The sequence below is a fragment of the Cyprinodon tularosa genome, unplaced genomic scaffold (assembly GCF_016077235.1).
Source record: "Cyprinodon tularosa strain WSP-4 unplaced genomic scaffold, ASM1607723v1 ctg417, whole genome shotgun sequence".
Classification (NCBI taxonomy): domain Eukaryota; kingdom Metazoa; phylum Chordata; class Actinopteri; order Cyprinodontiformes; family Cyprinodontidae; genus Cyprinodon; species Cyprinodon tularosa.
The window spans coordinates 885,752-900,253 of record NW_024039138.1 but is presented as its reverse complement, the minus strand read 5'-3'; the positions used below and the strand labels follow the sequence as shown (position 1 = coordinate 900,253).

At 38.2% G+C, this 14,502-nt stretch overlaps 1 protein-coding gene across 1 annotated transcript in view; it reads left to right on the top strand.

The window, feature by feature from the left end:
• The window catches only part of si:ch211-132g1.7 (prostaglandin F2 receptor negative regulator), a 95,542-nt gene that overhangs the window by 3,199 nt on the left and 77,841 nt on the right, over positions 1-14,502 (top strand). Inside the window, exons 2-3 of the mRNA XM_038298896.1 lie at positions 5,151-5,263; positions 5,395-5,653. Coding sequence (XP_038154824.1) covers positions 5,151-5,263; positions 5,395-5,653 — 372 coding nt within the window. The remainder of the gene's footprint in view (positions 1-5,150; positions 5,264-5,394; positions 5,654-14,502) is intronic.

Below are 14,502 nucleotides of genomic sequence, written 5' to 3'. Positions count from 1 at the left end.
ATTGTAACAATTTCTCCTGCAGGTTCATGGGAGACTTTAACCTGGTAGAGAGAGGCTTTAGGTTGTTTAGTCTTTCATTATTGCAGCTCTGATGATGCTTACAGTGAGATCTTTACACATTTGGATCCTCTCTACTTCTAATGCAAAGATCAGGTATACAAATGTCTGGACAGTCCTTCTGGAATCTGGAATTTTAGCAAGGCTTGGAAACTTTTTGCGGCTCTATTTCAGGTAATTTGTATATGTTGAGTAAAGAAATTAAAAGGTCTAGGGTTGAAAAAATAAATCGGATTAATCACGATAAATCGATTGTTGACATAATCTTCAACTATTTTAATAATCGATTATCGTTAAAAAGGGAACATAGAGACTTTAAAACATAGCAACACATCCTAAGCAGCAGTTATATCAAAATTGTAAAAAAAATATATTATATATTAACATTTTGCATTTAAGATAAAAAAAAAACTTTTTGTCTGTCAGCATATTCCCTCCTTAAGTGGAAACACTTTAGTTTCACCTGGTTTAATTTAGTAAAAAACTCTTTTTTTTAAGGAACCTTTGGTTGTCCGATTATTAATCGAAAAAATGTTTAGTTGCAGCCCAATTATCATCTTTAATAGAAACTTTTTAAGCACAATTAAAAGATGAAAAAAAAGTGTAGAATAAATAACTATATTTAAATCTATAGGTTTATAGCCTCCTGTTTCCTAATTCTCGTCCTTTCTCAGTTGATTTATTGGTTGGTTTTGGGTCGTTGTCTTATTGGAGGATCCAGTTCTACTCCAGCTCAATTATGGTCTAACAATATCCTAGGGTTGTAAATAATAATTGTTTTGTATCGATTCATCGATCCAACAGCCGACGATCCGATGCATCGACACGTCTGCAAGAATATCAATTCAGGTTTTTTTTTTCCCTCCGGTATATTTTTATCCATTTGCTCCTGGACGTAATTCTGACTCCCGTGCTGCGGTGGCGCTAAACCTATTTTGCCCTCTTACCTCGCTTCCTTTAGCCACTACCCTCTTTCCGCTTGCACACACACAGTCACGTAAACAAGAGGCAAGATAGACATAGCGGAAAGAAGAGGTAGACAAGACAGACGTGGCGGAAGAAAAGATGTATTCTTGAGTATCGAAAATAATCGAATCGTTGGGTTAGGAAATCGATACTGAATCAAATCGCCATGATAGGTGTGACTTACAGCCCTACAATATCCCCAATAATACTCTAATATAATGCAGATTCCATAGAAAGTTAAATGAGCTTGACAGGCCCAGTTGCAGCGCACCATAATACTTCCCCCTCCATGCTTCACAGCTAGCATGGAGGCTTTTTTTAGCATCTTGCAGTCAATACATGCCAGGATTGCCTAATACATTTATGGAAAATACACTTTTTAACCTCTTTATATTCCCTTATATTAAAAAAAATTGCCACAGTCTCCCAGATAAATGTTTCATGCAGATTGTTGGATCTCAAGGGTTTTCTTTCTCACTTCAACACACAGAAGTAGGGCTGTGTTAAAAGAAGAAATATCCAATTCTGAACTGATTCTCATAATTCCTAAATATTGATTCTTGAAAATTAGTTTGGCTTTATTGATTTGCTCTTGAATGTTTTTATAGCATTATCATTAATAATGCTTTTAACACCAGGAATTTAATCGAAAAGAAATAATCAATGCTCAATCTTGGAAAACTGAATCAAGTTAATTAGATTCATTAAAGCACTTAAGTTAAAAGTTGATGGTAAACATCCATATGTGTAGATTTGCAGGTTTATTCACAAGAACACATTTTCTCTCCCTCCATATTAAAAAGCGGGTCACTGGAAAGGTTTTAGTTATTGTTTAAAATCATAGCCTACCAACTATAACAAGATTTGCTTCCTTCCCAGTGAATCACCCTGTAGGCAGGCTGCTTCCTCAGAAACCCACATGTTAAGGTTCAGTAGCTGAAGAGTTACAAGTTAAAGATGAATTCAGCTATGGGACTCCTCCAGCATACAGTAGGTTTCTTATTTTACAGCATCTTGGTACCTTGGCAGCAGAAGAAGCCCACACTCTGCAGGCTCACAGAAATAACAGCTGGCTCCCTGCCATTAACAGTGGAGATGAATCCTTAGTTGTATTGGGCCATCTCACCTAAAGTCCTCTTTATGTGGATTTTCTAAACCAAAACTAATTTAATTTTCAGCTTTAAACCCAATAAGACCGATCTGATGACAGTAGCACAGAGCATTTAAACACGGTGAAGATTTTTGAAGCATTAAAAATGGAAAGAAGGGTAACTGAAGGGACTTTATATTTGCATAATGTTTAGTTCCTAATCTGGTGGTCTAAGCTGATTTAAGACAACAGAGGTGACAGAAGTTGCTAAAGAAAGCTTGAAATCATCTCGAAGATGCATGAAGCCTTGAATCACAGTTGCAGAGTACCTCAAAAGGGGTATATTCTGTCAGCTAAGAATGGAAAGCTGAGGTTCACCCAAAATGGACAAAATTGTTACCTGCTTTTTTGAATTCGGGTTCAATTTTCAGATCCGGGGTAGGCAATTCTAGTTTCTGACGGCCGGTATCCTGCAACTTTTACATGTGCCTTTGGTTCAACATACCTGAATCAAGTAAATAGATGATTCAGAGAACTCTGGAGGAACTGACTGCATACTGAGCAGATAACTCAGCCAGTTGATTGAGGTTTGTTGAACCAAGGATGAATCTAAAAGTTAAAGGATACTGGCCCCAGGAACTGGAATTTCCCATCCCTGTTTCACATGGTATGGGTCAGACACACAATATGGAAGTTCAAATTAACGTGTGCGCTTTGGATGCTTTAGTATCAACAGAACATCTTTAAAATCCAATGTCACAGAAGGGTTGGGCATCGATGATTGATCGTGACCAGTTCTTACCTTTCGATTTTTCCCGGAATGGTTCAAATTTTTAATTTTGATTCCTAGCTTCAATGCCCAGTCCACTGACAGGAAATAGAAACTGCCTACCATCTACTTGTGAAGCAGTATTTCAAAGTGCGGCTTACAGATTGGATGAAAGTTTAAGTCATTTGAAGAATGGAGCCTTCTCTTTTCATAAGGAGGACTGTACGGTTATTATTACCCAATGGCAACATTTTTTTTTTTTTTTTACGTTATTCAAGCAAATCCAGGAACGAGCTATAGCAATCATCTTGGCAACCGAATGCTTCGGTTGCAGCCCCGAAACCAGTGACATCACACCAGATAATCGGCTCTGACAGGAGCTAAAGAGTTGGATGTTGGTTTTGATTTTGCTGCTATCTGCAATCACACAGAGATGTTAAGTAATCCATTGCTCTAAATATACTGCTGTATTCTTTTTGTTTTTTTCAGAAAACAAAAAGCCTAAAAATATTAATCTGGCGAGATTGTCAGGGGCAAACATGTGGGGCAGCAGTTGCTAGACCTGTTCATTGACAGGATTCTGTTAATCATCCATCGAAAAAGTGCTCGCTTGTAGAAGGTTCTCTAGTATTTTTGGTTGCTATCGCCAATAATTTCCGTTTGTGGTCCGGCCATGTTGGCTAGGTAATCTCCCAAAGTGATGTTACACATCCAGATTTGGTATTGGCATAAAAGCCAAAACTGGTGAAAGAGGGTTTTTCCTTTTAAGAAATTGCTTTCTTTTTATTCAATGGTACTGAATATGTCCAGACTCTAGTATTGATGGTAATTCAGGACAGGAGAGCACTTTCAAATAAATATTTCATCCCATCTATAAAGTTAAAAAAGAAATGACCAGTCGGCTACAGTTACACAAGTAAGATGTTCAAGGAATTACATCTCATTGAGAAGTTTAGACCATTTCATTCAGACAAATCACTGGTTAGCCAGCTGATTAAGGACATGTAAACTTTTATGATTCTTTTTCTTAAAAGAGTCGGAATCGAGAATCGAATGGAGCGGGAATCATTCAAATTCAAATAATGTCCAACCCTACATCCCAGCTTGGTTATTGATGCTGACCGTATCTTCATGACTACATCTTCTGATCGGCCCTTCTAGCACAAAAATATGCCATTTTACAAAGCTTGAATCATTTCCATCTGGTTTCTTGAGCATGGCAACCGGTTCAGCGGTCTGTGGCTTCACTAGATCTCCAATAGTGCATATTTGATTTATGGTGGAACAGGAGATTTGCATCCTGGATGCCAAACCACCAAATTTCTAGCTACTATATGATGCGGCCATCTCTGTGTGATAAGGTCTTGCCTCTGATGTGTCAAAGGTGTGTTCCGGGTGTTGTGGTCAGCTTGGATGAAGATGTCCACGGTATTGTTTTTACACCCTGTTGGGAACTGAGACGGTTCAACAAGGTCCTGGCATTGTGTCCCAAATAAAGTAGGCAATTGAATTTTTGGAAAACACAATACTGTGCAAATGTACGTTATTGTGGAAAAACTACCTGTAGTTTGTTTCCACTTTGAAGCAATGGTGTTGAAATAAAGCCTTTGAAAGACCTTCAGAAAGCCTAGAGATCCAGTAATCAATGTTCCCTTAAAAAATGACAAGGTGTGTCTCTTTAGAAGGAGAGTAGCAAAAAAACAAGTGATGACTAAGGCTGCACCAAAGTCTGCATACAGATTGTGCTTTGGGTTTGGCAGATTCCTGAATCATATCATTATGAAAGTCCTTGACAGTGTTCACCTCAAGTCACAACAAGCCCTGAATGTGAGTCTTGGTTTCTGTTGTACATGTTGAAACAGATTTATAGTATGAAAACATCATCTGCGTACCTCAGAGTTTGACGTGTTGCAAACCACAGTCTGACTGATTGATTAAACAAAGATTAGGGCTGGGCGATATGCCCTAATTAATCTAATCTAGAATATTTTTCCTACCAAATCGGATTAATCAAAAATTTTCTCCCTCATGTTTCATGTTGACAAAGGGCAACTGGGTTGACACTAAAACAGGCAATTGTTTTGACAGATTTTTATTTTCGGGTACCTTTTTTCTTCTGCTCCGCATTTTTTGTTCTCATAAACCCCCCAAATATATATCAGTTTCTACTGTTGCTATTCATACATTGGAAGTATGACATCATAGCCTGGGTATAAAGTCCAAACAAGCCTTTCTCCTGAAATAAGAGTTATTTTGTCTGTCCTTCAGGTGGAGGCGCGGCACGTGTGGTGACTGTGTCTCCAGGTCCGTTAACCAGAGTTGAAGGTCAGCCGGTTTCTATAAGGTGTGACGTCAGGGACTATGGAGGACCTAGTGAGCAGGTAAGCGCTGAACGGGTGCTGATGATGTGATCCACTCAAACACAGTGATATAAATATAAATAAAATCAAATTTTGAGCCAGTTTAATTTGATGATGACTAAAGATCTTATCCATTCCTCTTTACCCTGCAGGATTTCGAGTGGGAGGTGTCCAGGGAGGCAGGCGGTGCAACGGTTAAGATGATCTCCACTTTTGATTCAGCTTTCTCGGATGCTTCCTTCAGCAAGCGCATCGCTTCCGGCGACATCTCTGTACAGCGGCTCGAGGACAATGTGGCGGAGCTGAAGATCGGCGAGGTGAAGGCGCGAGACGCCGGTGTCTATATTTGTCGAACGCCGAGCACCGACTCTATCATCAGCGGCAACTATGAAGCTCAGGTCCAGCTTAGGGGTAAGAAGGAGCTTTTATCCAGACTCCCATGACAAAACATCCCACATTATGGTGCTGCCACTTCCATGTTTCACAGCAGGGTTTTCAGTGTTTGTCTGCCACTCATACTGTAACTGTGCTGGTTCATTTTTCAGCTTTCTCCACTCCTTATAACCCCCCTGCTGTTCATCTATTTATATCCTCCTGCACACACACACACAGAGCGCTGGTTCTAGACAATTACTGGCTTGCACAGACATTCAGCACACACACTCTGGTGGTGGGGAGCAGATGTCAGGTGGGAGTACTTGGCTCGTGTCAAATTAGAACAAGTGAGATGGAGATTTGCAGAGAATATGGATGACATTGTACGTCTGAAAAGGTGTTGGACATACAGCAGTGACATACAGCAGAATGAGGGTTATTTTCTATACCTTGTTTCAGTTCATTTCATGCTGGAAAAAAAGGCTCATTAAATCCATATGTGCTGCTTTTTAGCTTCAAAAACCATTTAGCATTTTTTTTGTTTCAAACTTGTGTACATTTGGCAGGGAAATCTTCATCTCTGTCAGTAAATAACATTGAAAATTTGATATATTGGTGTCATTTAGTTCTGGAAGACTTTGCTGAGGGTTTCAAGAAGCCTATGTTGTTTTTGTAGTGGGCTTGTTGGTTCTCTGCTAGTGGAATCGATTTTGCAATATATCATGATTTGTTTTGTTTTTTTAAATACGTTTTTCCCTAAAACACTACTTCTGCACCCCCGCCCCGGTAGATGGGGCCTTGCATAATGACTCAAACAACATGGCTACCTAAATAACTCGACGATGAATATCTTCTAACACAATATATTTCACAATATATCTTGATATTGCAATTTGTAAAAAAATATGGTATCCTGACCAGAGTATCGCAATGCATATTGTATCACATCGCTACCAATACTCATACCCTACTTTCTGCAAGTCTAAAAATAAAAAGTTGGTGCTTCGTTGCTTTATACTGCAATACATTTAGTTTGCAACATGATTTTAAAGATATTAGTAAAAGTTTGACGAGGCCATCAAAGCTAAGTCAGGCCCTCCGTCTTGTCCTAAAGCATACAAAATGTCATTATGCGGTTTCCGCTGGTTAAAGCGACTGATACAGTTTTTTAAGACCGATGCCGACATCTTGACATCAGTCTACCCGATCCTGGAATTGTGCTGCCGATATTTTTAGAAGTGATATTTTTCTTCCTCTATTTACATGTTAAAATGACACAGTTGGAGAGCAGATGGAGGGAGTGGGAATGTATGTCCTTCACATGATCTCAATGGATTGGCTGCTGAATGCACTTATTAATCAGGATGCAAACTACGCATATACATTTTATGCATTTAAATATGCTACCTGCCAAAATTGGCCAAACATTGGCCAATCCTCTAGAACAGGCATTCCCAAAGTTGGTCCTGGAGGGCCGCTGTTTAATTGAAAGCTGATTAACAGGCTTTTGCTCTACTGCAATCATTATAATCAGCTGTGCTAAAGCAGGGAAACCTCTAAAACTTGCAGGACAGCGGCCCTCGATGACCGAGTTTGGGGATGCCTGCTCTAGAAGGTTCAGTTGTCTCTGCACACTTTTTCCTTCCAGGAAACTTTACTTTATTCAAGCACTCTGTGAGTAGCAAGCTTCTTTAAATGCTTACTTTGCCTCGGCTGTTTGCTAGACAACTGTTAAATTTACATCCCCATGAAATGGGAAGGACCTTACATAACAGTGCAGTCCTGTGCTTAGTCAAGAGACGTTTTTTTGGATTGTGGTTTCAATAAGATAAACCAGTGAGTTGAAAGTGAAACTTTAAGCTTAAATATCAGGAACATGACAGCAGCCTGTGGAAACAATGAGAGTGAGAAAAGAAAAAAAACACTTTAGACAAGGCATCTGATTTAATACGAAGGAACTGATTTACCAAAACTCAATTTAAAAGGAAGTTTTAATAATTATTTTGAGGATTTAGGAAGTTTTAAAAAACGGACACCAAAAAAGCAGATCAGCTTTAGTTTATTTCTGTACATTGTAAAAGGAACTGCTCTTAAAGGAGGAAGTATTATAAACCAGTGTACCATAGGAACAACCTGTTTGACAACTGTTTAACCACCTCGGAAAGTTTTGCTTTTTCTCCTGATAGACATTTGCAACTCAAACATAAATTGATATGATCTCACCCTGCCTGATCTCACAGATCACCTGTGACTCTTCCTCATCTGATAGCAAAATATCAGCTATGTGTTGCATAACATCACATTTCCCTCCCTATAAGAAAGTGCTGAAAATGAGAAGACTGATGATGATTATCTTACATGCAAACATACAGGGACTCTCTAAAATCATGTAAAACACACACAAACATGAAGAATTAGTGTTTGGTAATAGACTGCAAGGTAAACCAACAGACCAAACAGTCATTAGCATTGATTTGCTAATTAGCACTTCAAGGGATTCTAATTTTCTTTAAGGTTTAAAAAAAGAGCACATTATTAGCTCAAACTTTAATTTCCCAGCCTTAAACATCACCACAAAGATTTGTTTCAAATACAAAGTCAATAATTCCTTTAAAGATCATAGACATTTTGTATTAAAACCTGTTTAACTGTTCCCACATTATATCTAATTGAAACTAACATGTTTATATGTTTGAATTTTATGTGATGATATGAAGTACATACAATACAAATGTATAGACTGGTTTGGAAAACTTTCATTTTCAATGCATTCTTTAAGCAGATTTCAATTGCAGTTACCCAAACAAACCATTCTGGAGCAACTTTATCCTCTTGTTGCCCTTATAGTCTCTGAAAATTGTAATTTTAACAGCAATTTTCAAGTCCTGCTACTGACTCTCAATTAGATATAGGTCTGGACTTTGACTAGGCCATTTTACCACCACTAAAGGCCAATTTATGCTTCTGATGGATAGCCTTTGCAACCGTCAAATCTGTCTCTGTGCACGAGCTTCTGCAACAGTCATCGAGCACCCTTAAAAAAAATCCTGACTTCGCTTTGGACGCTTGCAAACCAGCACAGACTTCAAGCGGAAGTGCGTGGACAAAAAGCAGCTGTTATTTGTCCTTGGTATGCCTTTCCGGCTGTAGGTGTAGTCGTCCTTCTCGATTCGGCAAAACTGGTTTGCGACCAGACCCAAGTGACATTTGATGTGTGCGGTTGCAACCGAATGCTTCGGTTGCAGCCCCGAAACCAGTGACATCACACCAGATAATCGGCTCTGACAGGAGCTAAAGAGTTGGATGTTGGTTTTGATTTTGCTGCTATCTGCAATCACACAGAGATGTTAAGTAATCCATTGCTCTGAATATACTGCTGTATTCTTTGAGTTTTTTTTAGAAAACAAAAAGCCTTGGTATGCCTTTCCGGCTGTAGGTGTAGTCGTCCTTCTCGATTCGGTGCGGGTTGCGCGATTTTTAAAAACTGAGGAACAACTACAATGGACAATTACGATGAAAGGTTAATCTGTCTTTTTGCCAACTCCATTAACAGAACCTGTTCCTCTTCAATGTCTAGCAACTCTAGATCCATCTCTGTGACCGTGACATCTTGCAGATGTGCCATTGTTGTTTGGGAAAATAAACACTCCCACCGACGCCGTCGAAGTTCTTGTGACCATTCGCCAAAGTTTGTGAGTTCCAGCGAGTTTGCGAGTTCCAGCCAAAGCGCTAGGCTCCCCCTAGTGGTTTGGCTGGAAACTGCTGTGCGTCCCTAGAAATTCCAGACCGACGATGCAGAAGCATACCAGCAAAACTGGTTTGCGACCAGACCCAAGTGACATTTGATGTGTGCGGTTGCAACCGAATGCTTCGGTTGCAGCCCCGAAACCAGTGACATCACACCAGATAATCGGCTCTGACAGGAGCTAAAGAGTTGGATGTTGGTTTTGATTTTGCTGCTATCTGCAATCACACAGAGATGTTAAGTAATCCATTGCTCTGAATATACTGCTGTATTCTTTGAGTTTTTTTTTAGAAAACAAAAAGCCTTGGTATGCCTTTCCGGCTGTAGGTGTAGTCGTCCTTCTCGATTCGGTGCGGGTTGCGCGATTTTTAAAAACTGAGGAACAACTACAATGGACAATTACGGTGAAAGGTTAATCTGTCTTTTTGCCAACTCCATTAACAGAACCTGTTCCTCTTTAATGTCTAGCAACTCTAGATCCATCTCTGTGACCATGAAATCTTGCAGATGTGCCATTGTTGTTTGGGAAAATAAACACTCCCGCCGGCGCCGTCGAAGTTCTTGTGACCATTCGCCAAGTTTGAGAGTTCCAGCGAGTTTGCGAGTTCCAGCCAAAGCGCTAGGCTCCCCCTAGTGGTTTGGCTGGAAACTGCTGTGTGTCCCTAGAAATTCCAGATCGACGATGCAGAAGCATACCAGCAAAACTGGTTCGCGACCAGACCCAAGTGACATTTGATGTGTGCGGTTGCAGAAGTCTAATCTGCCCTTAAGGGTTAGGTCTCTTACTACCAACAGGTTTTATTTATTTTTTTTGCTTAACACACCTGCTTATCCCCTCTGAGCAACATCATTATCCCTTTTGCAAGAAAGCCTTCCCACAGCATGATACCACAACCATTGTGTTCCAGGTAACAAGCAGTGGTATTTTTTCTTTATTTACTTTTACCACAGAGTTTTTCATGTCAGATAAAAAGTACTACTTTGATCTCTGATCTCATCTGGGTAGAGCACTTATGGCAAACTTTGGACAGGATAACTTATGCCATCCTTTCAACAGTTGTTCTTTTCTTTCCTCCCCAACTAGGTTTTCCTGTAAACAAAGAGCAGAAGATGTTTGGAAATCAAAGCCCACATAAAATTGCCCTAAATGGCAGCATTTCCTCTATGTTAACTGTAAATGCCCTTTATTCATATAGTACTTTATTATGTCCAAGGAATCCAAAGCATTTTACACTGATAGTGAAAAGTTACATTGTAGCCACAGCTGCCCTGGGGCAGACTGAGAGTAGTTGCCATACAGTTAGACTTTGGCTTAGACTCAACTTTATTGTACTTTACTTCCATTATAGCACTTGTACTGCAGAGATATACCGACCTTATAAATAAGAAAAAATTGCACAGACTACACAGTAGTTGGCATGTATTATTGCACAGTGAAAGAGTAGAATATTGCACGAATGACAATAGGTAATGTTTTGCATAAGATGTCTGAGGAGGGGGGTGCTTACCCTTGTTGGTGAAACCAGTTGCCCTCTGCCCACCAACAGCAAGCAATGAAGGTGAAGTATCTTGCTACTGTTGATAACAAATTGTATGGATAGAGTGTAGGCTCAATCAGCAACCCGTTACAGGACAAAACCCTACCTTCGGACACATCGTCGTTTTAGAGAAAGAAAATGCAGATCCTTCTCCAAACCTATTGGCTGGCTTCACTGTAAGTGGTACCCTAATTTATTACCATCTCAACTCAGCTAATTCATTATTCAGGGTTAAAAGTAAACAGGATTTCATTTTTTGGCATTTTTAACATGCAGGCTCTATGTTTTTACAGCTGCATGTGTGCGTGTACAAGAGTAGCTCCCTCCCTAAGAAACTAGCAGAAAAGAAGTTGTTTACATCGTTGATGTCTGTGCTTCGTTTTAAGGTTCTAATTTCAAATGAAAGTAACAGCCGGTTCATTAGAGGGCGTAAGAAGAGAAAACCCTGACTTTAGATTATAAGCATCACCTCCTGGCTAAATATATGCTCATGTGAAAATTGTTGCATTAGACTTTTCCTAGTGTCGTCATGGTTCACAAAGAATCAAACAATGTGGTACAAGTTGTATTCTCTTATTTCCACTTTGGAGATCTGGACAGTTGAATTCTTTAATGAGTACTGGGACAATGTCTATGAAGTTGCAGTCCTACATGGTGGTCCCATTCTTTTGAATTGGGTGGTTTGAAAAAGAGGCCATTCTTAAAGAAAACAGACACTTGGGGAGTGAAGTTGGACATTTCTTCTTGAAGCTGGAAAATAATCCCACATTTGGATGGTGGACGTGTAAAAGGATCATGCTGACGTCTTCTGAGGCATTGTTGAACTAATTGTTTGGTTAAAATTGGGTTTTATTCTTTTTATACACCGTTAAGATGCACCACCTACCGCCATACAGTGACTTCCTGCATCGGATTATTCTTTTTGATAAACTGAGATGTACCAAAGTTGATTTTTACCTTTCAGTTTGTCTCCTTTTTCACACCATAAATCCTCTCATCAGTAGTTTGTCCTTGGTTTAATTAGATTGCTGTTTTCATTTTGCTTTTTTTTTTTCTTGATGGTAATTAAGAACACGCTCCCTGAAAACAAAATCCCCCCACAGCTCAGTATGTTGATTCTCTCTAAAAAAAAAAAAAGAAAAAAAATAAGCAAAAAGCCCTCTTGTGGGGCAGGAGAAGCGGGAGTTTTCTCACTTCGAAACCTAAATTTTTACGAGATAAAGTGATGGAGAGCATAATCAGACAGCAGGTTAGTTATCTCCATAATGCACCATCATGTTCAGCTGCTCTCTGCTTCCCAGCGCAGCTCCCCAGACACCTTGTTAAATTTAGACCTGAATTAACAAGGCAGCCGTGTTTATATGCGAGAGCTTTCATCTCGTACATGCAAAGCATATGTATTAGCAAGTGCAATGATTTCAGTGTAGGTCGAAGGAAATATCTGTAAACGATACTTGTCTTTAGGCCATAATGAATGAGATTTCTACCAGACCAGACGTGTGCTCCGTCCTCATCAGTTTAAACATGTAATTCTATCATTCCTACCCTCAGGATGTATCGTTATGTAAGAACAGCTGAAATGAAGTTTGCTAAAGGCTTGAAAAAGCCTTTTAGGGTAATTTTAGTAGACACAGCAAAACAATTATTTCCACCGCTCTTGTTATCTGCCATAGCTACTCAACATAGTGCAGCAGCACTTCCCCATCAATGAGCGGTTCAAACGGGTTTCTTTTGAAAATGACTTCTTCCTGTTTCTCCCGTTTTAAATCTCATCCTCCACGAGCATCTTGGAAAACTCATGAAGTAGATCATCCAACATCAAAGTTCAATCACAAAATGTAATTAAAAGTTTGATGACGGCTTCATAAGATTCATGTTTAGTCAGAAAATACAAACTCTAACCAACACCTGACCGGATTATCAGTCAATAATGTTAATATTCATGTTTTAAAGAATTTGCTATTGGTTGGTTTCTTATAGTTAGAGGTAAACATGGTCCTATGAGTCAAGAGAGACTCATCGTCACTTAGTCAAGGTTGAAATCCCAGGATTTCAAAATAAGAATGTCAAAGGATCAGCTAAATAAATCAAGCTTAGGGGTTAATTATTCTGAAATCATTAACTATGCCTGTTTCATTCTAGACCGTATTGCTTTCTTAATTGAAGAAGTACTGAAAGTTCCCCCTGAGCTGTTAAGATAATGAAGCTGTTGAGCTGTGAAAACTAACTCCAGATATGAGATCAAGATGAATAACTAAACAGTTATTAAAGTAAATTAAACCCCAGATTGTACTATCATAAGATGACATATAAATTGTTTTAGGTCTTTTTTATCTCAGTAAGAGGAGATAATGAAACTATTTAAATTTATCTTCTTGAAATATTGATGATATCCTATCTAGATCAAAAGCTACAGATATTACTATTCCTGAAAATGTGGTAAAATGTTTCAAGATTAATTAAGCTGAAGGTGACCTCATTTTTAGATATATGATATAAATGTTAACCTTAAAATCAGAAGCTTGTGATACAGGTGTCTCATTATAACCAGATAAAGCTTGAAGTTAACCAAGCTCAGGTGAGAATTAGGGCTGCAACTAACAATTATTTAGCAAATTTATCAATTTTTTTTTCCATTAATCAGATCATTAATATTCGGTTAGCCAAAGGTTCCTTAAAGAAGACTTAATGAAATTAAGCCAGGTGAAACTAAAACTTTGAGCATATTGATGAATAAAAACTTTTTTTTTTATCTTAAATGCAAAATGTTTATATAGTTTTTTTACAATCTTGGTATAGTTATTGCACCAAGTGGGTTACTCTGTCAGCTAAAGGCATGTTTTAGAGTCTCTATACTCCAGTTAATGATTAATCCATTACTAAATTAGTTGACTTATTTCAATAATTCATAATTAATCCAATTAATTGTTTCAGTCCTAGAGAGAATTTGAAAAACAAGCAAGAAGTATTTATATCTCAATACAATAAGGATTAAAACAGTTTTTTTTCATCAAAACAAGCATTTATTTCTGAGAAAAATGTAAAAAAATAAAAAATAAAAAAATAAAAAAATAAAAACTGAGAAAACAAAACAGTTATGAGAAATTAAAGTCAAGATAACACTACTTTAATTTAAGATAAAGAAATTACTGTCACAACAATCCAAAGTTTAGACACTGGTATATCAGCATTATTAATTAATCATTCAAAAGGTTATGCTCAATTTCTACATGTCTAAATGTTTATAAAATATATCCAGTTTGCTTCAGGAAATAGGAAAATTGCCACATTGTTCTCTTTATCTACATTCAGCTGAATGCATTTTGGAGTCCAATACTTTACAAATAAAAATACTGAGAATTATGTCAGCATTTATACTTATTTTTTCAAAACGGCTGGGCGATATAGCCGTAAAATCTTATCATAATATTTTGACCATGTTACCATACGATAATGATAAAATCCTTGATTCAAAAGATTCTTTGATTAAAAACAATCATTTAGCCTAGACTTCTTAAGGACTACAGTTGCATAAAGAAGTGTGATTTATATCACTAAACATACTGCAGTAACCAATGCCTAGTTGAAAAAAATAAAAAAAT